General features: G+C 41.2%; 1 protein-coding gene across 1 annotated transcript in view; it reads right to left on the bottom strand.

Moving 5' to 3' along the window:
- Positions 1-3,842: 3,842 nt before the first annotated feature.
- The window catches only part of CTTNBP2 (cortactin binding protein 2), a 99,737-nt gene continuing 75,759 nt past the window's right edge, over positions 3,843-27,820 (bottom strand). Inside the window, exons 13-19 of the mRNA XM_081102068.1 lie at positions 25,475-25,653; positions 22,652-22,857; positions 22,009-22,194; positions 15,335-15,398; positions 11,689-11,821; positions 10,371-10,472; positions 3,843-5,188 (exon numbers count right to left, since the gene is read on the bottom strand). Coding sequence (XP_080958194.1) covers positions 4,970-5,188; positions 10,371-10,472; positions 11,689-11,821; positions 15,335-15,398; positions 22,009-22,194; positions 22,652-22,857; positions 25,475-25,653 — 1,089 coding nt within the window. The 3' untranslated portion in view covers positions 3,843-4,969. The remainder of the gene's footprint in view (positions 5,189-10,370; positions 10,473-11,688; positions 11,822-15,334; positions 15,399-22,008; positions 22,195-22,651; positions 22,858-25,474; positions 25,654-27,820) is intronic.

A 27,820-nucleotide genomic window follows, 5' to 3' on the forward strand; every position in this document is an offset into this window, starting at 1 on the left:
CTATTTAAGACAGAATAGATATAGTCCTCCTTTTTCCTTCATTAACCTCTTCCAACCCGCTCCCATCTGCCCTCTACTCCCCAGGCCCTCACTACCCCATTGTCTGTGTCCATGGGTTATGCATGCATGCATATAAGTTCATTGGTTGATCTTTTCCCAACCACCCTCCCCTCCCTTCCCTCTGAGATTCAACAATCTGTTCATGCTTCTATGTCTCTGGGTCTATTTTTGATCATCAGTTTATTTGGTTCATTAGTTCCACATGAGTGAGATAATGTGATACGTATCTCTGACTGGCTTATTTCACTCAGCATAATATTCTCCAGGTCCATCCATGCTTTTGCAAATGGTAAGAGTTCTTCCTTTTTATTGCTGTGTAGCACTCCATTGTGTAAATTTACCATAAGGTTTTTATCCATTCATCTGCTGATGGGCACTTAGGCTGTTTCCAAATCTTAGCTACTGTAAATTGTGCTGCTATGAACATAGGGGTGCATATATCCTTTCTGACGAGTGTTTCAGGTTTCTTAGGATATATTCCTACAAGTAGGATCACTGGGTCAAATGGGAGTTCCATTTTTAATTTCTCAAGGAAACTCCATACTGTCTTCCACAATGGCTGCACCAGTCTGCATTCCCACCAGCAGTGTACTAGGGTGTCCTTTTCTCCACAATGTTGCCAACACTTGTTTGTTGATGACAGCCATTCTGACAGGTGTGAGGTGATGTCTCAATGTTGTTTTGATTTGCATCTCTCAGATGATTAGTGACTTTGAGCATTTTTTTCATGTCTCCTGGCCATCTGTGTGTCCACTTTAGAGAAGTGTCTATTTAGGTCCTTTGACCATTTAAAAATTGGTTGTCTTCCTTTTGTTAAGTTATATCTGTTCCCTATATATTTTGGAGATTAACCCCTTATCAGATGTATCACTGGCAAATATAGTCTCCATGTAGTGGGGTCTCCTGTTACTTTGTTGATAGTTTATTTTTCAGTGCTTTTTATTTTCACGTAATCCCACTTGTTTATTTTCTCCTTAGTCCATTGTCCTAGGAGATGTATCATTAAACGTGATGCAATGAGAGATGTCTGAGATTTTGGTGCCTATGGTTTCTTCTAGGACTTTTATGGTTTCACATCTTACATTTAAGTCTTTTATCCATTTTGAGTTGATTCTTGTCTATGGTGTAAAAGTTGGTGGTCTAGGTCTTTTTTTTTTGCATGCACCTGTCCAATTTTCCCAACACAATTTATTGAAGAGACTGTCTCTGCTCCAATGTATACTCTTGCCCCTTTGTCAAACATTCGAGCATAGTGGCTTGTGTTGATTTCTGGGTTCTCTGTTCTGTTTCATTTGTCTATATGACTGTTCTTGTGCCAGTACCAGGCTGTTTTGAGCACAATGGCTTGATAGTATAACTCGATATCTGGTATTATGATTCCTCCAACTTTGTTCTTTCTCAAGATTGCTGCAGCTAAGTCAGGGTTTTTGGTTGCATAAACATTTTTTGAGTGTTTTTTCTAGGTCTGTGAAATATGCTGTTAGTATTTTAATAGGGATTGCATTGAATCTGTAGATTGCTGTGGGTAATATGGACATTTTAATGAAGTTGATGCTACCAATCCATGAACATGTTATATTCTTCCACTTTTTTTATATCTCCATCTTTTTTTCCCAACGTCCTATAGTTTTCAGAGTATAGATTTTTACCTTCTTAGGTTTATTCCTAAGTATCTTAATTTTATTTTTTATTGCAATGGTAAATGGGATTTTTCTTTAGTTTCTCTTTCTGAGAGTTTACTATTGGTGTATAAAAATGGTATGGATTTTTAGGTATCAATTTTTAATAGGAACTTTATCTTCAGAAAAGATGCTAATCTACACTAAAGACAAACATGCAAATTGACTGTACCTTTGCTACACCTTAAGCCACGCCCACCAGCAAATCAGAGCAACTACATGCAAATTAACCTAACCAAGATGGCAACTGGCAGCCACGGAGCTGGAGCAAGCAGGAGGCTTGGTTGCCCCAATGATGGAGGAAGCCAAGCTTCCCACTTGCCACTGCGGACTCTGAGCTCCACTCAAAGCAACAAAGTTTCAACTATAGAAGGTAAATAAACCCCAGATACCTGCTTTCAGCTGGCCGTGGCCACGGAGCTGGAGCGAGCAGGTGGCTTCCCTCCCGCCCGCCCTGGCTGGCTCTGAGCTCCTCTCAAGGCTACAAAGTTTCAATTATAGAAGGTAAATAAATCCCAGAATAAAAAAAGAAAAAAGAAAAAAGGAGAGGCTGGGAGCTTCCGTTGCCAGGGAGCTTGGCCAGCCTGAAAACGGCCCTCAGCCCTTCACCCAGACTGGCCAGGCACTCCAGTGGGGAGCCCCCACCCTAAAGGGGGTGTGGCCAGCCTGAAAACAGCCATCAGCCCCTCACCCAGGCTGACTAGACCTCCATGAGGTGAGGGTCCCCACTGCGGGGAGGGCTTGACCAGCCTGCAAACAGCCATCAGCCCCTCACCCAGGCTGGCCAGGCACCCCAGTGGGGACCCCCACCCTGAAGAGGTGTGACCAGCTGCAAACAGCCATCAGTCCCTCACCCAGGCTAGCCAGGAACCCCAGCGGGACCCCCCACCCTGATCGGGGACACCCTTAAGGGCAAACCAGCCGGCCCCCACCCATGCACCAGGCCTCTATCCTATATAATAAAAGGGTAATATGCAAACTGACCCTAACAGCAGAGCGACTGGGAATCACTGGTCACTATGACACACACTGACCACCAGGGGGCAGATGCTCAATGCAGGAGCTGCCCCCTGGTGGTCAGTGTGCTCCCACAGGGGGAGCTCTGCTCAGCCACAAGCCAGGCTGAAGGCTGCCAGTACAGCGGTGGTGGTGGTGGCCTCTCCCACCTCAGCAGCGCTAAGGATGTCCAACTGCAGCTTAGGCCTGCTCCCTGCTGGCAAGTGGACATCCCCCAAGGGCTGCCGGGCTGCAAGAGGGATGTCTGACTGCCAGCTTGGGCCCAATCTTCCAGAGAGCGGGCCTAAGCCAGCAGGTGGACATCCTCTGAGGAGTCCCAGACTGTGAGAGGGCATAGGCCGGGCTGAGAGACCCCGCCCCCCCCCCCCGAGTGCACAAATTTTTGTGCACCGGGCCTCTAGTATAAAACATAGTGCCTAATCATTAAGCTAAGACTATTTCCTTCCAGTCTCTTCTATCCACCCACCTTGTCCCTTGCTCTAGCCACCCCCCCACCCCATCCATCTCACTGCCCACTTCTCTATACATGCAGTTCGAGCTATACACTCCAAGATTCTCCTTCCAGAGGTAATGCCCAGGCAAAATGCTGACATTGTTAGAATTCTTCCCTGATAGATTTTCTTCCACGTCACCCCTTATGTATGGCATAATCTTGACTACACATTTTGACTTTTTTAAAGATACTTGCAGACATTCCTTAAGAGTTTAATATAGTACCAATGCACATATGTGTACTTCAGTGTAAATCATTCTGACCAAGAAAGGGCTTTTAATACTTTTAAGACAAATAAATGATTCTTAGTATAAAATCATACTTTTTTGGGGATACCTAAGAAAAAAAAAGGAAGGTGGCTTGTTCAGTGAGCACCTTATTTTTAGAGCTTGATTTAAATGTTTATTTTTATTTAAACCCACTATCTAAAACGGGTGGGCCCTTTTGTGAACAGCTAGTAAAACACCAACATGTAGGACACATTTCATGAATGTCCCTAAGTTGGAACACAAATATCCATTATTGCAGGGACAAATTACTATGAGCTATTGATAGAAACTACAGCAAAATTATTTCACTAATTCAGTATTTTTGAAAATATTTAAAAATGTTTATTGATTTTAGAGAGAGAGGAAGGGAGGGAGGGAGAGAGAGATAGAAACATCAATAGTAAGAGACTCATTGATCAGCTGCCTCCTGTATGCTCCACACTGGGGATTGAGCACGAAACCCGGGCATGTGTCCTAACCAGAATCGAACCATGACCTCCTGGTTCATAGGTCAATGCTCAACTACTGAGCCACACTGGCCAGGCTCTAATTCAATATTTTATTTGATGTCAAAGCATCTTAACTTTGATTTGTATTAGTAAGAGTAATTTCATTAATTTTAGAAGAAACAGTTCTAAAAAATATCAGTTATGATACCAGAATTAAATTGAAAAGGGAGTTAACTCTTGGATTAATTTATTGAAGCACTTATGTAATCTTTTTCATATCCACTTAGGTACAAAACTTTTATAAGAAAGAATAACATTTTATTGCATTATATAATTTTGTATTTTACAGTCATAATGCAAACTCATAAGCATAAATATACATGATAAACCAATCAGCAATGTAACTATTAAAAGATTTAAAACATAAAACTAGAATTTAACAGGCAAAATACTTAATATGGCTTTTAATGGAAAGTAATTGTTTAGAAATGATTAGTTATTGCCTCATTCTGAGTCATTCCTCATCAAGTGAACATAAAATTATGATCTCCATTTAAAATGGTACTTTATCAAAGCCAACACTGTACACATTTTGTAACTTTTAGGATGCAATATGATTCCTTGACTTTCTTAAATATATACATATTTAGATATACATATATAGGTATACAGTACACACAGTTTTGTTTTAATACTCCCTGAACATGTTGATTAAAACTATTACAATAATTCTATTATAAAACTACTTGAAAAGTTGGCATTACTTCTTGATATTGAAGTTCAATCTTACAGAAATGAAAAAAAGCAACAAATTATTGGTTATAAATACATTCTTTACAAAAAATGAATAGTGGTCCTGCACTCATACTTCATATTATGTGAAAATATTTTATTCATTTGAAGGTATTTACATCTTGCTGTCCTTGGTTTCTGTTTGAAATTTACAGAAGTTAAGAGTGAGAATATTGTAGGCAGGCCTAGTTGTTAGATTTTTCTATGTGTTCATTTTGTGTGTAAGTTCCAAATCTCGTTTTTTGAGTTGTTGTTTATTTCTATTTGCCTTGTATTACTGCTGCTGCTGCTTCTTTTGGTGTTCTGGGAACACTGTGTAACTTTACTTCTAGGAACAGGAAGGAAAGATTTAACTCTTAAATCACCCAACTCAGTCTTTGATTTACTGTTGCTGCATTCGGTGGTTTGATGGCTGCTGAGAGGACTGACCTGTCAGAGAAAAGGAACAAAAGAAATTTGTCACATTTGACGCTGCTACCAACTTTCATTACCAGTCGGAGCACGTTCTCCTCTCTCTCTTTCTGAGGACCCATGTAGAAGCTTCTCCCTACACAACGTTCTCATGAAAAAAGGCAATGACAATGGACAGAAGCTGCATGACTAACTTCCTACAGATTTCCATCAGGCCCTTTCTGCTGTCACAAACGAGATACAGGAGTCAGTGAGTCAAGTGTCAGAGCCTGGGATCTCCTCAGCAACAGGAGTTTCATAGAAATGATCAACTGGGACCGACTATTGGTAGGCAGCTGTACAAATCACCTCCCTTTTCTGAGGGAGTCGCCTAACTTTTCTGCTTTCCACTTTCAGATCTGCAAACTAAAACCTGGATTACTACTCAGTAATCAACAAATATTTTTGGAGCATTTCACCAGCAGATGAGCACTAGACTAGGTGCTTGGCATTCAGGCAGCGAACACGAAAAAGCAATGTCCTTGCCCTAATGGAGTGGACATGGTGATTGACGCTTCTGCGCAGCAATCCCATGACTCAGTGCCTCCAGACCGTCCAGGCTTGCTCTCGTCTCCCAGTGTTGGTTTCAGAACTCTCATAAGGATGAGCCATGGTCCACGTCTCTCTCTTTGCCCAGGAGGGAACGGAGAGCTGGACAGGTAAGACTACCTGCCCACAGCCACAGAGTGATGAAGCTGGGACAAGGCCTCCAGCTCCTAAGGTTCACTCAAGGTGTCTGCCCCTCTAGTGTGTGAAGTCCTGCCAACCAGCAAATGTGAAGTGAGTTGCTAAGTGAGCCGCTCCACGGCCTCTGAAGCAGTTGACACTGATTACTTTCCCCTTTTTTAAATTTAAAAGCAATAACACAACCAAACAGCAAGGTAATCTTTGAAAGATTTAACACGCAAAACTAGAATTTAACAGGCAAAATACTTAATGGAAAGTAACAATTGGGCCTGAGCTGGGAGTTGGATTCTCCTGCGTGCCTTCTGAAATCTGTAAAATGTGACTTAGTTGTGGGTCTACGAAGGCCCATCCCAATGTGTAAGTTGGTCTAAAACACCAGCAAATTAAGCATACGGAGTATTCAGAAGACAGGGCACATTATAATACGGAGAGTGATTGGTATACAGAACCCATGAGGAAGAGAGGCGGGTGTAACTATAAATAATTTTGCTACAATCTTTGACCTCCCTCTGGAAGTCCACGTAGTGCCAGGGCCCAGGCAGAGGGAAGGCACACAGGGTATCCTTGTCTGCCTCCTAATCCGCATCATGAAGTGGGGTAGAGGGGGTAGAGAGGTAAGGGGTGGGAGTGCATCTTTATGGTCTGAGGCGGGAAATGCCCCCGTGAAATGAAGTACCAAGAAGCGCCCACAACAACTAGAAACGTGGTTTGGGTGTTGAAGCTGAGCATAGGAATGTGGGTCTGCATCAGTCCTTGGAGGTGTGAGGACAGAACAGGAGGAGGTGGGATGACAGCGTGGAGAACCACTGGCTCAGTGAGGTTAATGAATCCATTCAAGGCTGAGAGTGTAAGACCAGAACCCAGAGCCATGTTCCAACCACCCTGGCAGCCAAGCACAGGGTTCGAGGTGTTTTCCCCAAAGCTAAGAAGGACCAGAGCCCAGGGCTAGGAAAGTTAATGGTGTTTAATGCTTCCTGCACTAAAACCCGAGTTCTCTGTGTGAAACATATAAAGTTACTGTCAATATTGTGCACACTAGGAAGGCAGTGTCCATAAAGAGCCTTAACGAAATATTGTTAACTCAGAACCATTCATTCACTCAATACTGAGCATATGATGAAAGTGAAAAGGCTGCTATAATCTCTGCTTTTCTAGAGGGTAGAGTAGGGGGCAGGAAGTAACAGAAAGTACTGTAGGGAAAAGGGCATTGGAGATGGTGCTTCAAGGACGTAGAGGGCTGTGACAGGTGAAGAGGAGAGAAAGAGTTCCCTGGGTAGAAGGGCAAATAGACATGGAGAAGTGTAGGTGTGGGAATAGTAAATTACAGGTAGAAATAAGTTACATGAAGGTACAGCAACCTTTCTAAAGATGCATTTGGGAGGACCCAAAGGAATGGGGTGGGGAATAAGGATAACAGATCAGAGCTATGCTTTAGAGCCATGGATCTAAGCCCCGGCTGCACGTAAGAATCACCAGGGAGCTTTAGAAAACTCATGTCCAGGTTGTACCTCAGATCAATTACATCAGAACCTTTCAGGAATGGGGATTAAAAGCATAGCAAATGGATTTCCTTAGGTAGCCAAAGATAAGAACTTTTGCTTTAGGGGGACTTATTTGCATTTTCATAAGAAGAAAATATTCGTTAGTACCTGTTCATTCTATTGATGATTTAAATGTTTGTATGTAAAAAAAAAAAAAAATTAGAAGGGTGGCCAACATGCCATGCAATTAACAAAGCCCACCGTGCTCTCTTTGCTGGAGCAGGAATGAGTTATATTACAGCAAATGAGGAGTAGGAGGGTAATTTACTCATTCATGTCTTTCAGTGTATAATGGTGGCCACACAGTAGAAATGATTCCAAGCAAGCCAGAGAGCTCTTCTAAAGGGAATTGCTTCCTGATAACAGAAGAAGCTGGGCCTCTAACCAAGAAATGCCAGCTGAGGATAGAAAGGGAGTGAGCCTGCCAAGCTGTCAGGAGGGTGCTGAGTGCTACTCTGCCCTCTGCTGACAGGTTCTTAGAAATACATCTTCCAGCCATTGGGGAAGTCCCTCCAAATGTGGTCTGTGGGTCGCTGCCCTAAGGCCCACATCAAATCACATTTAAACCACAAGGTTCTTTCTTTTATGAGTCCAGAGAGTATAAAAGGATACTTTTCAAAAAATATCCCTTTTCAAACAAAGCTGTCCTGAGCTGCCCAGAACTTATTTCACTCGCAGTACTATTTTTGATGGATAGTACCTTATTGTAGCAACTGAACAGGGTCATGTGACAGAGAGGTAGAGGTACAAAACTGGGTCTCCATTCGACATTGAAACAAAGGAAGCCGGTCACAACCAGTCAACATTTTTATATAGAAAGTGACTCGGCCTGTGGAGAAGCAGTGACTCCTTGTTGCTCTTCCTAGACCTTCATGGCTCCTTCCACTGGCTACTGCACAAGGAATCCTAAAGAGTGGGCCTGGCACACCAAGACATGTGCTCCCAGCCAAAGCTCAGGGACAGCTCCCGAACAAGTATTTTCTAGCCAGAATTCTCAGCAGTGCCTCCGGCTACCTCCTCAGGTCATCCTCCCTTACGCACTCTCCAAATCAAGCTTTTGCTGTGCTTCCAAACTGTTCCCAATTGAAGACAAAGAAAAAAGCAGGCAGATGATGAGGTGAGCCAGAAAGGGCATGTTCGTCTTTACAGGTCATCATGTTATGCATTTTTATGTGGGACTCAGCCTTGCCACTACCTCCTGGCCTCCACCTCTTCCCCCAACGCACACAGCTCACATAGTTTCACATATAACTCATCGGAACCGAAGCCTAGTGGAGCAGTGAGAGAACAGGAGCCCAGGCTGCCAGGTGAACGGATAAGGATTCATAATGGAATAGTCTCACCACCCTCACTGTACAGTCCCGCTCTCTGCACTCCCCCACAGGCCTCTGGAAGCCACAGGGGAGTGGATGAGAACAGGGTGTGAGCCACAATTGACATGGCTTGGTGAGCAAACCACATATTACTAAATGCCTCTGCAAGACCAGCACCCTCACAAAATAGCTCCTGGCTGAGAAATAGTTTATTGTTTCTGTTCACCCAGGAGTACCATGCTGGTCCGCCTCTTGGAATTTATTAAACCAGTTGTGGAAATTATTTAGAGAGGTAAATGATGAAGTCTTCTGGAATCCTGGCTCTTCCAGGTGACATTCTGACTAAAGGAAAGTCTCTCAATGAAACATGATACATGTTCAGGCAAGTTAAGAAACTAAGCTAAAAATAAGAGTTTTTAAACATAAAATATCTTTATATTAATCGCTCAGCCCTTTGCTGTAATTAACTTCAAAATTCCAAAATGCAGTAAATCATAAAAGTTCTCAAATGAAAAAAAAAAACAACACATTTTAAAATGAAGCAACCCAGACACAAATGAAAACGAATGGAGACCGTCTCAAAAGACACCCCACATTTTGGAATATAATTTTAGGTCTCAAACAGAAGTTAACAAAAAGTACTGCTGCGGCCCTAACAGGTTTGGCTCAGTGGATAGAGTGTCGGCCTGAGGACTGAAGGGTCCCAGGTTCGATTCCGGTCAAGGGCATGCATCTTGGTTGCAGGTGCATCCCCAGTAGGGGGTGTGCAGGAGGCAGCTGATTGATGTTTCTCTCTCATCGATGTTTCTAATTCTCTATCCCTCTCCTTTCCTTTCTGTAAAAAATCAATGAAATATATTAAAAAAAAAAAGTACTGCTGCCCTGGCCAGTGTGGCTCTGTTGGTTGGAGTGTCCTCCCATATACCTAAAGGTCAGGGGTTCGATCCCCAGTCTGGGCAAGTGTGGGAGGCAGCCAATCAATGTTTCACTCTCGCATCGATGTTAAAGTCGCTCTCTCTGAAATCAATAATAAAAAAAGCATGCACCCTAGTCGGTTTGGCTCAGTGGATAGAGTGTCAGCCTGCAGACCAAAGGGTTTCAGGTTTGATTCCGGTCAAGGGCAGACTGCAGATTCCAGAGATGACTTAAGGAGACTTGATAGTCCAGGAAACAACCCTACAAGGGCAATGGTAACTGGGTTGCAGGCTCCTCCCCGGCCCAAGCCCTGGTCAGAGCTTGTGCAGGAGGCAACCAATTGATGTGCTTCTCTCACATCGATGTTTTTCTCTGTCTTTCCCTCTCTCTTCCACTCTCCCTAAAAAAATGAATGGAAAAATAACCTTGGGTGTGAATTAACAAAAAACAAAACAAACAAACAAAAAAGCATGTTCTCAGGTGAGGATTAAAAGTAATGCTTTTCTGGTCATTCTTTCAAGTTATTATCTAAACAGTAAGCTTTACAACTTTGCTTAACTAGTTAACATATTGACCTCTATTCTATTTCTCACTTCATAGCTGTGGTTTAAAAATAACTTTGTGATTTACATTGAAAGAAGGTTTGTGAAGTCAATTCCGAAGCTATCCGTGTTTGTCTGATTCTGGGGGCAAATGAACACTTACCTTTTGTGACACTGGCATTCTTAGATTATGAACAGCTGGTGAAAATGTAGGGTTGTCTCCTGGACTATCAAATCTCCTTAAATCATCCCTGGAATCTGCAATCTGGAAAATATACTACGAATCAAGTCGTGTTTTCACAGTTAGACTGTAACACTCAAGGCACAATTTAAAGTCAATGGAAAAGCAGCAGCAGAAGTGTTCTCTTTCTCTTCTTTCATCCACAGACAGTAGCTCTGCAGAACGTACCCTCAATCCTGTACTGTTCCCATGGCAGACTTGAAGCCTTCATGCGAGTTAACAGCAAATGCATGAGAAACATGCCCTAAGGCAGTGGTTCTCAACCTTGGCTGCACATTAGAATCACCTGGGAATCTTTTTAGAATCCTGATTTCTGGGACTCATCCTCCAAAAATTCTGTTTCTTTGTTACTAATGTTGTGGCCTCACCCCATAACAGAGGGAGGAGTGCCTACTTAAAAAGTACAAAAATGACCAAATGAGCCCTAAAGAAAAATAAAATCACTTGGCAAAAAAACGAAAGGATATAAAAACTGCAAAATTCTAATCGTTACCTTATTTTTCCAGGGCATAAGTATTTCAGTTCATTTTCAGCAAAGTTAAATAAGAGAGTCAATGCTACTTTGGCCTAGAGATTACAACTCATGAAATATTATAGTTGAGTCTTTCAGTGGAAGCTGCACAAGTTATGCTCCCTCTCAACTTAAAGGCATTTATCGAGGAACTTTGGTCCAATTTGCTGCAGATATCGGCATGCCGAACCAGGCTGCACTTTATGCTATTAATGCCTTCTTTCAGATTGTGGGTCACTGATACATACCCATACCTGGATCTCACTTTTCACAGCATAAAGGCTATGACTATGGACATGATACAGGCCGATTATGTTTCTTATTTGTAAGGAAAGTGGTTGCAGTTGCTCCACTTTCTGTGATGCTCTTACTGGTAGATGACTTGCTGCCAATGTTAGAGAAAAGCCTGAGGAAACGAATAGACTTAACCCAATGCTGCACGAAGGTGCTGGTGTGATTTGAGCTACAATGAACACATGCAATTTTAGCTTCAGGTTTTTCAGAGTTTAGAAAAGCAATCTGTGCTTAAATAGAGACCCCTACTGCATAAATAATATTTTGGAAAAAAGGGCTTTTCAGAGCAAGGCAAGCGCTGCTCTGATCTGGAGCATTAACCACGCTGTTCCCTAAGGGACTTCTTTCAGGGAATGAGCATTATAATGTAGCTCCCAGAAGCCTCTCCACTGCTGGATGGAGTCACTTAACATCCTCCCTGTTTGTGCTGCTTACCTTGCTTAGATCAGACTCAGATTTGCTGGAGCACATCCTCTGAAGTTCCCTGGCAAGGTCTGCTTCATCATCCGAATCCAGACAGAGTCTTTGATCCAAGTTCAACCTCAATGACAGGTCATTCTCTAAAGACCTAACACAAAGTTCAGAAAAGAGTTTTTAAAGTGAGAGCCACAACCCAACCCCTAATATGAAAATCTAGACACCGTACCTGTCTTAAGATTTGATGTGCGGTAGAAACATTGTTTAAAAAAAATCTTTTAAATGTCATTTAACGCAACAACCCTCTTTCACAGGATTTTGATACCTCCTCCACACAATTCTCAACAGGAGCAAATTTTATTCACAAAGAAGTCTTGACTGACAACATTCCTGTCTCCTTACTCCTCCCTTTCCTTCTTTGTCTCCAATGCTGGGTAAAGCTAAGACACTATACACTGTGGTACAGGGGGCAGTGTGATATCATGGAACAAATAAGGATTTCAAACTTGGCTCTGCCACTTACTGGCAATGTAGCCATGGGTCAGATTCATTTTCTGCTCCTCCCACCGATTAACACCTCAGTTTCTGGGTTCCCTTCTGCAATGGATTCCTTATGCTGCATTATGGAGTTACTGGGAAAATTATATATATAACAGGCCTCACAGAAAGAAGCATGTGATGCCATTCCCTTTATCTCTCTCCTCTCTCTTCACTCTCTTTGCATCTGTAATCCTGTAAACCAGGGACAGGGTCCTAATTGTTACCTGCAAAATTTTAACCTTATTTTTCCAAGGCATAAGTATTCCCATTCATTTTCAGCAAAGTTAAGAGAGTCAATTCTACTTTGGCCTAGAGATTACAACTCATGAAATATAATAGTTGCGTCTTTATACCATTGTAATTAACTGGTAACAAATGAACAGAAAGGAACAAGGGAGGCCACATTTTATAGGCATGACACCTGTGCAGCTTTGCCAGGAAGCTGCAGTGTAACACACGCCCAGGAAAGTCTGGGTGACTTAGGGAAGTACTTGCTTGTTAGTCACACCTGGCAACAGGTCATTGGCCCGAGAAGATTTAGGATATTTAATCCCCTAAACAAAGGAGTTTGCCCTCTTGCTGTTGGTTTGTAAGCTTTTCCTTGCTTGTGCTTGACTCCTGGCTTGTGGGACTCTCACGCTCCTGCACTCGCCCACGTGGCTCACGGACTATGTGAGCCATACAATGGACTAATGTGCAAGCAGCCTATTGCTAAACCAGACCCAGCTCCACCATGGAACGGAACCTGGACGCTGGCTGTGCTTCTAGCTGCACTGAATCCCCAGCTGAATATTTTCCAGGACTAGATTAAGGAAATGGGACTTTGGAAAAGATGTAACTCTATACAAGTAAAGAGCACTCGTCCTCCGGTGTGAGTCTCAAAGTTCTTTTTCTTGAGATGATAAGGGTCCTATTTCTGCTAGCAACAGAGAAAGGCCATCCAGGCATTTCTCTGATAATAATAGGGCACAGCATTTATTGGGCCATAATGAGGAGCTATTTGCAAACTGCCCAACATTTCTAGTATATGGTTAACCAAATCATTCTTTACCTAAAAATTTGTAAGCTGAAATAATCAACAATTCTCTAAGAGCAATAAGAAAATAATATTATCACTGTAAACATTTAACATCTGAAGCAAATATGTTTCTGTAAATCTGGCATTAAAAAAAATCAGTGGCGCCGAAACCGGTTTGGCTCAGTGGATAGAGTGTTGGCCTGCGGACTGAAAGGTCCCAGGTTCGATTCCGGTCAAGGGCATGTACCTGGGTTGCGGGCACATCCCCAGTGGGAGATGTGCAGGAGGCAGCTGATCGATGTTTCTCTCTCATCGATGTTTCTAACTTTCTATCTCTCTCCCTTCCTCTCTGTGAAAAATCAATAAAATATATATTAAAAAAAAAATCAGTGGGAGATGATATATGTAAATAGTGGTTCAGACAAAGGTATAATCTCCAAAATATAAGAAGAACTCATAACACTCAATACCAAACAAACAACCCAATCAAAAGTAGGCAGAGGACCTGAAAATACACCTCTCCCAAGAGACATACACACAGCCAATAGACACATGAAGAGATGTCCAACCTCACTGGCAATTAGGGAAATGCAAATCAAAACTACAACTAGAAAGCCCAGCTGGCATGGCTCAGTGGTTGAGCATCAACCTATGAACCAGGAGGTCACGTTTTGATTCCATATCAGGGCACATGCCCAGATTGTGGACTTGATCCCCAGTAGGGGGCGTGCAGGAGGCAGCTGATCAATAATTCTCTCTCATCATTGATGTTTCTAGCTCTCTCTCTCCCTCTCCTTTCCTCTCTGAAATCAATAAAAATATATTTTTTTTAAAAAAACTACGAGATACCACCTCACACCTGTTAGAGTGGCCATTATCAATAAGACAAGCAATAACAAGTGTTGGAGAGGCTGTGGAATAAAGAAACCCTCATTCCCTGCTGGTGGGAATGTAGACTGGTACAACCACTATGGAAAGCAGCCTGGTGATTCCTCAAAAAATTAAGAATAGAGCTACCATACGACCCAGCAATCCTTTCCTAGGTATATACCTGAAAAACTTGAAATCATGTATTCACAAAAATATATGCACCCCTATGTTCACTGCAGCATTATTCACAGTGGCCAAGATATGGAGACAACCAAAGTGTCCCATGCTAGAGGACTGGATAAAGAAGATGTGGTCTATATACACAATGGAATATTAGTCACAAGAAAGGATGAAATAGCGCCATTTGCAACAACATGGATGGACCTGGAGAACATTATGCTAAGTGAAATGAGTAAGTTAGAAAAAGCTAAGAACCATATGATTTCAATCATATGTGGGATGTAAAACTGAAACGCCTGAACAAGAACAGCAGCGTGGTAGCTGACAGAGGGAAAGGGATGGGGGAGAAGGAGCTCCTAATATAAGATGACAGGAGAAGATTTGACTTGGGGGGGGGACATGTAATACTTTCAACAATAAAGACTTTAAAAAGTCCAATAGGTTTCTGAGGATTGGAGCAATGAAAACATTAGAAATCAAATGGAAACTGGAGGAAAATGGAGCCATAGGCCTAAAATTCCAAATGAAAATTATTTCCAACCCACAACATATATGTCCTGATAACATAAACTAAGAGTGAAATTGTTAAAAAAAAGACATGTCTGTTCTCAAAAAACAATGTACCTCCCAAGTTTTTATCTTCAATGATAGCAACAACAGATACTATCTAAAATGGGTAAATGAAGGAACAGCAAGCATATGCATTTTATTCAGAAACAGAAATAAATTCCAGGGGGAATAAAACAATATTAATTTAGAAATGGTTTGCTTTTTGGGATAAAACTCAGTGTTTGCTCTTTGGGGAAAAATTCAGGTGAGGAAGGTGGGACAGCAGACAGTTGTAAAAAAATAGAATCAGTCATCTAAAGTCTTTTTAAAATGTAAAAATACAGGATTTTACCATATCCTTATGTCAAAGTTTGATAAAAATGAAGCTAATAATATTTCTAATCTTTTCAACAAATTGCTTTAAAATTATATTAATAGTATAATAGTTGCACAACTAAAACGAGTGTGTGTATTGTTTGCTCTGAGTTAATCTGAAAGGGAACTTACTTTTGTTTTGACAGAGAAGCACCCCTGTTATAGTTCAGCTGTGATCTCGCCGTATTTTTGACACCTGCAAGGAAAAATGTAATCATTTCAATAGCATGAATCCCTGTCCCTGTGCATCTTGAACTCTGTATTTGAAAGAAACAGACTATGGTCTATGCAGCACGACTATGCTGCACTTCTAAACTGTTTTTTAACTGAATCCATCTCCTGAGGGGTTTTCCTTAGGGCAGAGTCTCCAGATGTAGCTTCCTGCACAGCCACTGGGGGAAGGTTCCCTGAATTAAGTCCAACTAACACCACCTGAAGCTCAATTCAGGATCCTGAATTTTGCTTTTATCAATGGTCCTTCTTCTCACTAGTCAAGCCCTTCCCTCTCTACCTTTACTTTCCAGCACTGACCAGGCCGATCAAGTGCGGTTTCTGATGTGTGGGCCCCCATAATGTATCACAGTGGGTGTGGCATGAGAAGTGTACTTGTAGAAACTTAACTTTTAACTGCTATGCATTATACAGCAAGGAAAATATGAACAGTGTACAAAAAGATATAAAATAGAAAATATCCGATTGCATTGCTTGCAGTAAATATATCGATGGTATCAGTTATATATACACACAAATGCATAGGTTTGCGTATACTGGTAATGATGCACAACAAATTTCTTACTGTGGGTTATGGTAAAAAAAGTTTGAGAAAATACTGTTAAAAACTATTTCAGACTCCAAAAAAAAGTCTGTTTTTATAATACACTAAATTTCGTAAGCTTTATAGTTGCTTCTGATTGAATTAAAAATTGTATGAATATTGCTAGTATACATTATCTCTAAAGCAGTGGTCGCCAACCGGTGGTCTGCAGGCCACTGGTGGTCTGTGAGGTCTGAAAGGTTGGCGACGACTGCTCTAAAGAATAATTTTGAAAAGTAAATTGAATATATCCTCATTAAAAGCCAATAATCAGACATAATCTCTGTATTAGTTTCTTTTTTTAAAAATATATTTTATTGATTTTTTACAGAGGAAGAGAGAGGGATAGAGAGTTAGAAACATCGATGAGAGAGAAACATCAATCAGCTGCCTCTTGCACACCCCCTACACTGGGGATATGCCCGCAACCAAGGTACATGCCCTTGACGAGAATCGAACCTGGGACCCTTCAGTCCGACGCTCTATCCACCGAACCAAACCGGTTGGTTAGGGCTGTACTAGTTTCTTTACTCATACTTTTGTCATTGTCAGAAAGCATTGACTAGTGCCTTTCTCTAGTGACCAAAAGTGCCCAGATGTGGGTCCTGCAGTCCATTAGCCTATGACCTGACATCGTACTTTTCTGTTTGAGGTCAGGAAAGAAAGAGGTGTCTCTAATAACTTTAGGATCTTCCATGGTGATCTGCATGGAATGTAGAGTGATTCCGATTTTGATATTTTTAAGAAACGATGTAAAAAACCCCACCCCAAATCAACCCTATATCAAGTGTAATTATTGGGAAACAAATTTCTGTTATAAAAAAATACAATACACAGAAAGATATGTCAATCTCTGGTTTATTCATCTAATCATGATGTTGCTTAAAATTCAAGGCCCATGAATTTCACTCTGTAAAATTAGTTTTTAAAAAATCTTTATTGTTGAGCATATTATAGATGTCCCCCTGCCCTCCAGTACCCCCTCCACCCAGATCCTGCCCCACCCCAAGACTTCAGCACCCTATTATCTGTGACCGCAGGTAATGCATATCCTATATAATAAAAGGCTAGTATCCAAATTGACCAAATGGCAGAACAACCAGTCGCTGTGACATGCACTGACCACCAAGGGGCAGATGCTCAATGCAGGAGCTGCCCCTTGGTGGTAAGTGTGCTCCCACAGGGGGAGTGCCGCTCAGCCAGAAGCCCTGAGCCCAGCTCACAGCTGGCAAGCGCAGCGGCAGTGGCAGGAGCCTGTCCCAACTCCATGGCAGTCGGACATCCCGAGTTTTCCCGAACTGTGAGAGGGCATAGGCCGGGCTAAGGGACCCTCCCTGCCCCAGTGCACAAATTTCGTGCACTGAGCCTCTAGTATGCATATAAGTTCCTTGGATAATCTCTTCTTGCCCCTCCTATCCCCCTCCCTCTAAGATTCGTCAGTCTGTTCCATGTTTCCATGCATCTGATTCTATTTTATTCATCAGTTTATTTTGTTCATTAGATTCCTTGCTCATTTATTTTGATTTTTAGATTCAATTGTTGATAGGTATGTATGTATGGCCATTTTATTGTTCATATTTTTGATCCTCTCTTCCTTCTCCTTCTCCTTCAAGAAGACCCTTTAACATTTCATATAATATTGGTTTGGTGGGGATGAACTCCTTTAACTTTTTCTTGTCTGGGAAGCTGTTTATCTGACCTTCAATTCTAAATGATAGCTTTGCTGTGTAGAGTAATCTAGGTTGTAGGTCCTTGTTATTCATCACTTTGAATATTTCTTGCCACTTCCTTCCGGCTGGCAAAGTTTCTGTTGAGAAATCAGCTGACAGTCGTATGGGCGCTCCCTTGTAGGTAACTAACTGCTTTTCTCTTGCCACTTTTATGATTTTGCCTTTAACCTTTGGCATTTTAATTGTGATGTGTCTTGGTGTGGGGGTCTCTTTGGGTTCATTTTGTTTGGGGCTCTGTGCTTCATTGAGTTGTATGTCTAGTTCTTTCACCAGGTAAGGGATGTTTTCTGTCATTATTTTTTCAAATAAGTTTTCAATATCTTGCTCTCTCTCTCCTCCTCCTCCTCCTGGCACCTCCATGATGCAAAGTTGGTATGCTTGAAGTTGTCCCAGAAGCTCCTTACACTATCTTCATATTTTTGAATTACTTTTTCTTTTTGCTGTTCTGATTGGGTGTTTTTTTCTTCCTCATATTACAAATTGCTTATATGATTCTCAGCATCTTCTACTCTCCTGTTGCTTCCCTGTAAATTATTCTTCATTTCAGTTAGTGTATCCTTCATTTCTGACTGGTCCTTTTCCATGTCGTTGATGTTCTAAGTTCCTTGAAGTTCTCACTAAGTTCCTTGAAATTGTCATGAACTTCCTTCCATACAACCATTGTTTTGAATTCTGCCTCTGGTAGTTTGCTTGCTAACACTTTATTTAGTTTATCTTATGGAGATTTCTTCAGTTCTTTCATTTGCGACATGTTTCTTTGTCTCCTCATTGGTTGCTTCCATATGTTTCTTTGTCTTCTCATTGGCTGCTTCCCTGTGTTTATTTCTATGTATTATGTAGTGCTGCCATGTATCCTGGAATTGGTAGAGTGGCCTTGTGTATGTAGTAGGTGTCCTGTAGGGCCCAGTGGCTCAGCCTCCCCAGTCCCCTGAGCTAGGAGGTACTCTAGGTACACCCCTGTGTGGGCTGTGTGCACTGTTTTATTGTAGTTGAGCCTTGGTTGCTGTTAGCATTACTAAGAGGAATTGACCCCCAAACCAACTGGCTATGAGGACCAGCTGGTACTACAGTGGAAGAGCCGCTGTGCAGGAGTCATCCCTATGGATCAGGACTTGCTTCAGTGGGGCTTTGGTGCTCACTGAGTCTACCCCTTGAGTGTGTCATTCATGGATGTGGTAGGGTTGTAATTTGGTTTAGTCTGAAGCTGACCACTGGGTGCACTGGCTCTGAGGCCTCCTGGGAGGTGCAAAATCAGCTAGTTCCAGTATCCTGCTTGGGGCCACCTGGCAAGAGCTATCAAGCAGTGTGTAAGTGGCTGCTACTTGTGTTGGGTTTGGAGGTGCCCAGGAGAGGCCAAGCTGCGAAACAAGGCAGGATGCTGCTAGTGCTGGGCCTGGGGCCACTTATCAAGAGGTTTGGGGCATGCTGTCACCAGTTGCTGCTTGTTTGAGAGATTTTAGGAAAGTCTGAAGCCTGAGACAAGACAGGCCATTCATGTGGAAATGCCACTGCAAACAGCTTGGGTGGGGCTGCAAACTGTGTGATATGGGGTCTCAGGAAATCACCAGGGCAGGACAAACACTGTGGACCAGGTTGATGGAGACTCAGATATGGTGCCTGCCTGTTGGGTCTGTAGCAGGGGAGGTCTCAGCATAGGAACAGTGACCTCTGGCAGTATTTCTGTCTGTGAGAAAGCTGCCCACTAGTTCTTGCCCTGATGCCAGACAATTTAGTTCCTTTCCATATGTCCCCTGATCCTTTCAGCTGCTGCCCCAGTTCTGGAGCTCAGAGGGAGTGAGTCCAAGTAAGTCCATGCAAGGGCCCTTTAGCAGGAACTGCCTGGGACTCCAGCAGCTTTCATGTCATTCAGCCACAATCCCCACTGGTTTTTATAGCCCCAAGTTTTGAGGACTTCTCTTCCCACCACAGGAGCCTCCCATAGATGGTTGGGGCTTGGACCCCTTGCTTCTCATATAGATCTCCCCAGTCAAGATATTCTTCCTGATTAAAAAAACACCACGTGTGGGTGTTGGGCCAGCCCTTTCCACACCTCCGTCTCTCTTACCAGTCTCAATGTGGCTTCTTCAATTCTCTACTTGTAGGACCTCATTCAGCCAGATTTCAGGTAGTTCTGAATGATAGTTGTTCTGCAATTTAGTTGTAATTTTGATGTGATTTTGGGAGGAGAAGAAAACTGTGTTTATGCCATCATCTTGACCCTCCGTAAAATTAGTTTTTAGATTTTATAAAACTTTTTGTTGAAATCCATGTAAACTATACAATTTTATAAATCTTTCAAATAAAGTTTCATGTTTCAAAGCATATATTATGTCAAATACTTTAAAACTATAATCACCAAAAATATAAATTAAAAAATAATTTCTAATTCAGTTTTCTGAGTTAAATATACTAGTATTTCCATAATATTGCTTTAAATTTATATTCATTTTATTGATTTTGTTTGTCAACATGTATATATATTGACAATGATTACTGTTTAGGTAATTATTTATCTCAAGAAATAAGTTGGTCCTAAATCCTATAGAAATTGGAATAAACTTGGAAAGGATAATAAAAAGTCTGAATGGGCCCTAGCCAGTTTGGCTCAGTGGATAGAGTGTCGGCCTGTGAATTGAAGGGTTCCAGGTTCCATTCCAGTCAAGGGCACATGCCCAGGTTGTGGGCTCAACCCCTAGTACGGGGCATGAAGGAGGCAGCCAATCAATAATTCCCTCTCATCACTGATGTTTCTATCTCTCTATTCCTCTCCCTTCCTCTCTGAAATAAATAAAAAATATATTTAAAAAAAGTCTTGATGGGTGTTTACTTATCTGGGTACTTATGGATTATTACATGTGCCACAGGATTAGATTGTCATAAAACAGCATTGCACTGCAAACAAAAACACTGTCTCCAGGAGAGGAGATTTTGAGCAGGTAGCCAAGGGTTTCTGAACATCCTGGTTGTTATCTATAAATGAAGGTGATAATCCTCATCTTAGAACTCTTTTTTATACCATACTGGGATAAACAAGTAAAAGGTATAATTCTTGCTGCAGAGAGTTACTTGGGGAATCTCTGTGGTATATTGGGGGACTGGAATCTAGTTTATTCCCTGACTTAAACATCCTTTGGGAAGTAACAACAAGATCTTGGGATCAGAATGTATCCTATTATCAACACATAAAACAAAAAAGTATAAGTAAAATTCTCATTTTATTCAGTGACTTTCTATCCAATCACTTTTTAAAAAAATAATCCCTAACACACAATTGGGATAATTATAAAATTCCAGCATGTATTACTATGGTTAAAAACCATACTAATTTTTTTCTTAAATATCAAAATGTAAGCTAAACTATGAAAATGTATTGATGAACAAAATGTTTTTAAGTTTTAAATTTTAGGAAGCGTATTCTCTTATTTAGCAACCCTACTGCTGTACAGTTGGCATATAATGACACCCAACAGAATAGTTGCAGGTGGCTCCTCAAGACCTAAACTTAATTACATGTATCAGAAACCCACCATGTCTATGAGGTTGGAACATCTTTTCCAAATATGGATTTTCTTTAAGGGAGGACATTTATAATTTGTATAATTATCTTATTATCAAAACCAAAAGAGAGAGGTCTAACAGCAGAGATAAATGTTATCTCTTCTTCGTTAGATGAAAACTTAGGTATTTCTTTTTTATATGTGCCATCCCAATACTTAGAGTCTGTTTAATGATTCATTAGAATGTAAACTCAATGAGGGCAGGGACTATCGCTATGTTTTGTGTTCTGTTTCCATTGCCTAGAATAGAACTGGGCAAATCATATGAAAAAGAAATATGTAAAACAATTCACATATAAAGGTCTTAAATGGCATCAAATATGTCTGCACACATACTTTTAAAAATTTAAGGTTGACTTAGGGGTGACACATAACAGGAGAGAAATATGCCAAAGTGCAATTATTGCATTACAAAAATTTAAATGTGGACACCACAAATATCAAATACTTTTAAAAAGATCACTAACACAGTAACGATAAATTTAATATCAGAATTCTAGTATGAAAAATTATTTTCAGGAAAGGGGCTCCAAAATATTTTTGAAAATGTACCTACTACATACTTTTTTATTCTATGAAAATGTGCTTTGAGATACTCAGAATTTTGTTGAATGCACAGTGAAAAAAAGAATAAAAAACACATTTACATTCAGAAACGAGACCCCGTGCCCTGGTACCTCTAGACAGCATGCCGGCCCCTCTTACCTTTCTCACTCAGGACTGGCTTCTTCCAGGTCAGGGAAGAGAACTGGCCAGGTTTCTTGTGAGGACAGGTGCTCACCTTTCTCCAGGCACCACTCTCTCCTTTCTTCTTGCTACAACTCTTGTAACTTGAAACTAGGAACAAAGGGAAACTTCCTCCTTTGAAATCAACTGCATGTTGGTGGAGCTCTGAAACAACACAAATCATGTTTTGCCAAAAGGAAGGTAGTGATAATGCAGTAAAATTCTCATTTTATTCAGTGACTTTCTATCCAATCACTTTTTAAAAAAATAATCACAATTTATTAACACACAATTGGGATAATTATAAAACTCCAGCATGTATTGCAGTTTCATAGTCAGGCAAAATTCTCAAAGAAAGAGACTCTTCAAAATCACGGGCCTGCTTAATACCCAAGCAGGAATTTTGTGACCCAGCACACTTTACTTGGAGGCCTACAATTTAAACATGAGCCAGTAACGGCAAGACAGAGAGACTGTTCTGGGCCGATGGTGTGAACTGTTTATTAAGGCTGAGATAATTTCTCCATTCATAAGGAGGAAACACAGAGCTCCCTAGTAACAAAGTAAACAAGTTTTACCTAAGAGTGTGGATTTCCTCTCGTCCCAGCAGGAACCCACATACCTGCTCTCTGGAGGGGACAGCCACGCAGAACGGCTTTACTGAGCAAGATGCTGAGAGCAGCTTTCACCACAGTCCGCTGTCCTTGGCTAAGGTGCTTCCTGGCAGTTGTTTGCACAAGGCCAGGTTGTCTTTTCACTGAGGCTGCTGACAATATTGCTTCTTGAACTCTGGGTGCAATGACAGCATTCCACAGCTTAGACATCCACCTTGCAAGAGAGGGGTGGACCCCTAGTTAGTACCAGGCTGCGCAGGAATTATACACAACTCTACAAAGGACAGTTTGAAGACCATAAAAAAACATAAGTGTTTCTAAAGATATACTTCCTTTCCCAGGTAAGTTCTGGGACAAGTGTAATAATCTAACCCCAAAGTAGTTTGACTTTGCCTCATAAATACAATGCATTTCAAAGGAAACTGACTGCTTACATGTCCCTCTCCTTTTACTTTATAAGATCCTTGTCATCAGGAATCGATGCCAAGTGTGCACTGGATGAATGCATGAATAAAATACATCGAAAGAGATCTGACTTTAGATTGGGTAAACACACAATGCAATCTACAGATGATGTATCATAGAACTGTACACTTGAAAACTATATAGTTTTATTAACCAATGTAACCCCAATAAATTCAATAAAGTATTTTTTAAAAAAGAAAATAATACATGGAAAGAAAGGTAAATTTATAGACAGAAGAAGTCTGGAAAAAATATGCCTGAAGGTCTGTGTTTATTTCCTTAATAATATTTCTGAAACTGGGATCCACCTAATAATCACTGGCAAATTATATCTGCCTGCCCCAAGGCCAGGGCTCAGTCTCTGCCCTCGGGTGGGCTTAGTCCTGCAGAAAGGGGACGGGTCAACCAGCCTCAGGCAGACCTTGGCATTAATGACTGTAGCAGTGGAACAAATTTGGAGTAACTAATACCAATTAACATTCCTTCAAAAAAAGATTATATTTTGTTGTAGCCTTAATTGATTAAGGTTATAGAGCCAAACCCACATCTCCCAGAAGAGGAAATTTTTCAAAGCCTTTTAAGACTGTTAAAACTTACCCAAGTATCACACATCTGTCTATCATAAGCTTCTCTGTTACTGCCTGGTGATATGTAATTCAAGCAAAAAACCCCAACAATACAGAATATAGAAAAAAATCTTGTATTCGACCACATGAGTCAAACTTGCACAGTTATTTCCAAAAGTGCTAAAGGGGTAAAGATGATAATTTTTTTAAAAAATGAGTTCATATGGCCGTTGGGAGACATTTCTCCACGACATTATTTCACACTGTATGTCAGCTTTGTTCTGGACTATCTTTCCAAGGATGTCAGCAGAGCACGCAGCCTTGGAAGACAGAGCCCGTGTCTCCTGGAGCAGTGGGCAGATGTGTGTCCTGGCCAGGATAATAAATGGAATGTATCCTTCCAGGACAAAGGGTGGGCCGGTCTGACAGCACCCGCCTTAGAAGCCTGGGGATTCCCAAGCTGGGAGCTCTGCAGCTGTGACTCCTGCAAAGCCAGAATCCACCTGGGTCACTGTGCATTGCCCAGGGGGACTTGAGGAGCTCGGGGAACCAGTGAAATATGAAGCCCGGGCTGGGCTGTGTTGTGAGGGATGAAGTCCTTGGCCTCTGATCCCGAACCCTGAACCTGTGGCAGAATAACTTGTTAGCTTGCAAATAGGGTACGAATCTCAGAGCCTCGACAGTTCTTGACAGTGACTGTGCTCCTGATAGGAAAGGCCAAAGTTGGCTCCTAAGAATCTTGAGACTCTGGATGTGAAAGGCTTAAATGTAATTGTAATATTGATGAAAAAGGGCATAATTAGAGGTATAAACGTATTTTTACTTTTTTAAAGTCCTCACTTGAGGATATGTTTATTGATTTTTAGAGAGAGAAGAAGGGAGAGAGAGAGAAGCATTGATCACCCCCGACTGGGGATCAAACCTGAAACCTTTTTGGTGTACAAGACAGGATGACAAGACAGGAAATACTTTGGCCTAAGAAGTGCTTGAGGTGTGCCCAAGCGGGCCAGGCAGGAGTTGAGCTGGGGCCAGAGGCCAGGGCCCAGTTGATTATCTTGCACATGGGGTGGCAGGGAGAGAGCGCCTGACCTCTGAGCCAGCAGAACACGAGGGCTTGGGCTAGCACACTGCTTCTTTTCTTACTGAGCCGCTGGCTGGGCTGTATTTCTGCTCTTTAGCAAGGTAATGCTGTGTATATTTTAAACATGGTAATTCTTCCTTTCCCCCAATCGGCTTTAATTGACAGTTTGTCTTATAATAAAGAATATACATTATTTGCATCCCTGCTTTCTAAAATGGATTTCTGCCCAGGATGCCAGAAATTGCAGAACAAAGCTGACAGCTGATCACAGAACCCTTACTAAGCTGGAGTTTGACAAATTTTTTTCTCCTTTTCAATTTCATCCTGATTTTCTATTTCATTAACCTTATTATTTATATGTCTGTTCTCATAAGCTGCTGCAAAGAAAAGCATGGTAAGTACCTAAGTCTCATTGACATAGCAGAAGCTTTTAATTCATCAGTAGAATGTAAGGTTTTGGTTTGTGTGGTTATAGGATACTTGACTGAATCTCTCATGTGGGCCTTGCCCAGGCGACCCTGCACAGCGAGTCACACGTGACATTGATGAGAGTTTTATAAAAGGGGGAAACTGCTATCCAACTCTTAGTTTCCTTAGGAGTGAGCCAACCGACAAGTCACAGCTGTCCTCTGACACTCCATGCTGATGACAGGAGGTAGCACAAACAAATTAGCCACGGCTCTAGGTTAAAAAGGCAAGTAAGGTGAAACGACACTTACTTCACTGTCACTTGGGCATGTCCTGGGACAACAGGACACGACAGGAAATACTTTGGCCCCAGAAGTGCTTCAGGTGTGCCCAGGTGGGCCAGGCAGGAGTTGAGCTGGCGCCAGACAGCCAGGGCCCAGTCCACCGTCTTGCACATGGGATCGCATGGAGAGGGCACCCGACCTCGGAGCTAGAGAGACAGGGAGGGGAAACACGAGGGTTGGGTTAGAACAGTGCTTCTTTTCCTTTATTTAAAAAAATATATTTTTATTGATTTCAGAGAAGAAGGGAGAGGGGGAGAGAAATAGAAACATCAATGATGAGAGAGAATCATTGGCTGCCTCCTGCACGCCCCACACTGGGGATCAAGCCTGCAACCTGGGCATGTGCTGTGACTGGGAATCAAATTGTGATCTCCTGGTTCATAGGTTGATGCTCAACCACTGAGCCACGCCAGCTGGGCCTTTTCCTTTTGTTTTTAAAAAGTCCAAAATTAAAAATGTAAACGTTGAAAACTACAAAGTAAAAATGTAGCTGAATATGATTTTATCTTGGAGTGGTTGAAGAAGGGATAGTTAATAACACACTATTATGTGTGTTAGCATGAGAAAGAGACCTGTAGCTTATCATATGAAACAAGTTCAGACATGATGGAGCAATAAATAGGCTAAGGAGAAACCTTGGATGAATTCTTAAAACAATTCTGGAAGGCGACATTATTCACATGTATATAAAGGACCTCACAGGCCTTGCAAGTAGTAGATATTCATAAAAGGATTTTGAATTAATGAAGTAAAAAATGACATTAAATATTTGAATTTTTTGGGTGATAAGATCCACATGGTACATCAGGATCTGTGTCATGTTCACCTTGAATTAATTTAATTTCCCTAACTAAAATGCTAACTTCCTCAAAATGTATAGAGCTTGGCTGATATGAAGAAATTTGTTTCCAAATTTTAAAATGTGTAAATTTTAAATACTGTGTAACACCCATGGTCTGATAAGAATTATATCTACTCAGGTCCTTTGCCCATTTTTAAACTGGATTGTTTGTCTTCCTGGTATTGAGGTATATGAGTTCTTTGTATATTTTAGAAATTAAACCCTTATTAGGTATGTCCTTGGCAAATATGTTTTCCCATACAGTAGGTTCCCTTGTCATTTTGTTGATGGGTTCTTTTGCTGTGCAGAAGCTTTTAGTTTGATGTAGTCCCATTTGTTATTTTTTCCTTTGTTTCCCTTACCCTAGGTGATGTATCAGTGAAAATACTGATACGTGAGATGTCTCAGATTTCCTGCCCATGTTTTCTTTTAAAGAAAGAAAGATTTTTTAAGATTTATATGGTTTCACAACTTATGTTTACGTCTTTTATCCATTCTGGGTTTATTCTTGTGTGTGGTGTAAGTTGGTGGTCTAGTTTCATTTTTTTGCATGTACTTGTCCAATTTTCCCAACACCATTTATTGAAGAGATTATCTTTATTCCATTGTATGCTGTTATCATCTTTGTCAAATATTAGTTGGCCATATTGGTGTAGGTTGATTTCTGGGGTCTCTGTTCTGTTCCATAGGTCTATATGCCTGTTCTTGTGCCAGTACCAGGCTATTTTGGTTACAATGGCTTTGTAGTATAGGATATCTGGTATTGTGATCCCTCCCACTTTGTTCTTCCTTTTGAATATTCTTGCAGCTATTTTGGATCTTTTTTTGTTTCATATAAATTTTTGGAATATTCTATGTGGATCTGTGAAATATGCCACTGGTATTTTAATAGGGATTGTGTTTAACCTGTATATTGCTTTGGGTAGAATGGACATTTTAATGATGTTAATTATTCTAGTCCACACACGTGGTGTATGCTTCCACTTTTGTGTGTCCTCCTCTATTTCCTTTTCCAATGTCCTATAATTTTCTGAGTACTGGTCTTTTACCTCCTTGGTTAAGTTTATTCCCAGGTATCCCTATCTCTTTTTTGTTGTTGTTGTTACAATGGTAAATGTGATTGTTTTTTCAGTTTATCTTTCTAAAAGTTCATTATTGGTGTATAAAAATGCCATCAATTTCCAGGTATTAATTTTGTATCCTGAGGTATCACCTCACACCTGCCAGAATGCATATCATCAATAAATAACAAACAGCAAGTGTTGGCGAGGATGTGGAGAAAAGGGAATCCCAGTACTGCTGGAAGGAATGCTGACTACTACAGCCACTGTGGAAAACAGTATGAAGGTTCCTCAAAAAATTAAAAATGGATTTGCCATTTGACCCAGCAATCAACTTCTGGGAATACTGGTATATCCTAAGAATCTCAAAGCACAAATTAGGAAGAATACATGCATCCCTATGTTCATAGC

The sequence above is a fragment of the Myotis nattereri genome (assembly GCF_964212035.1).
Source record: "Myotis nattereri genome assembly, chromosome: 11".
In the NCBI taxonomy this organism is placed as follows: Eukaryota; Metazoa; Chordata; class Mammalia; order Chiroptera; family Vespertilionidae; genus Myotis; species Myotis nattereri.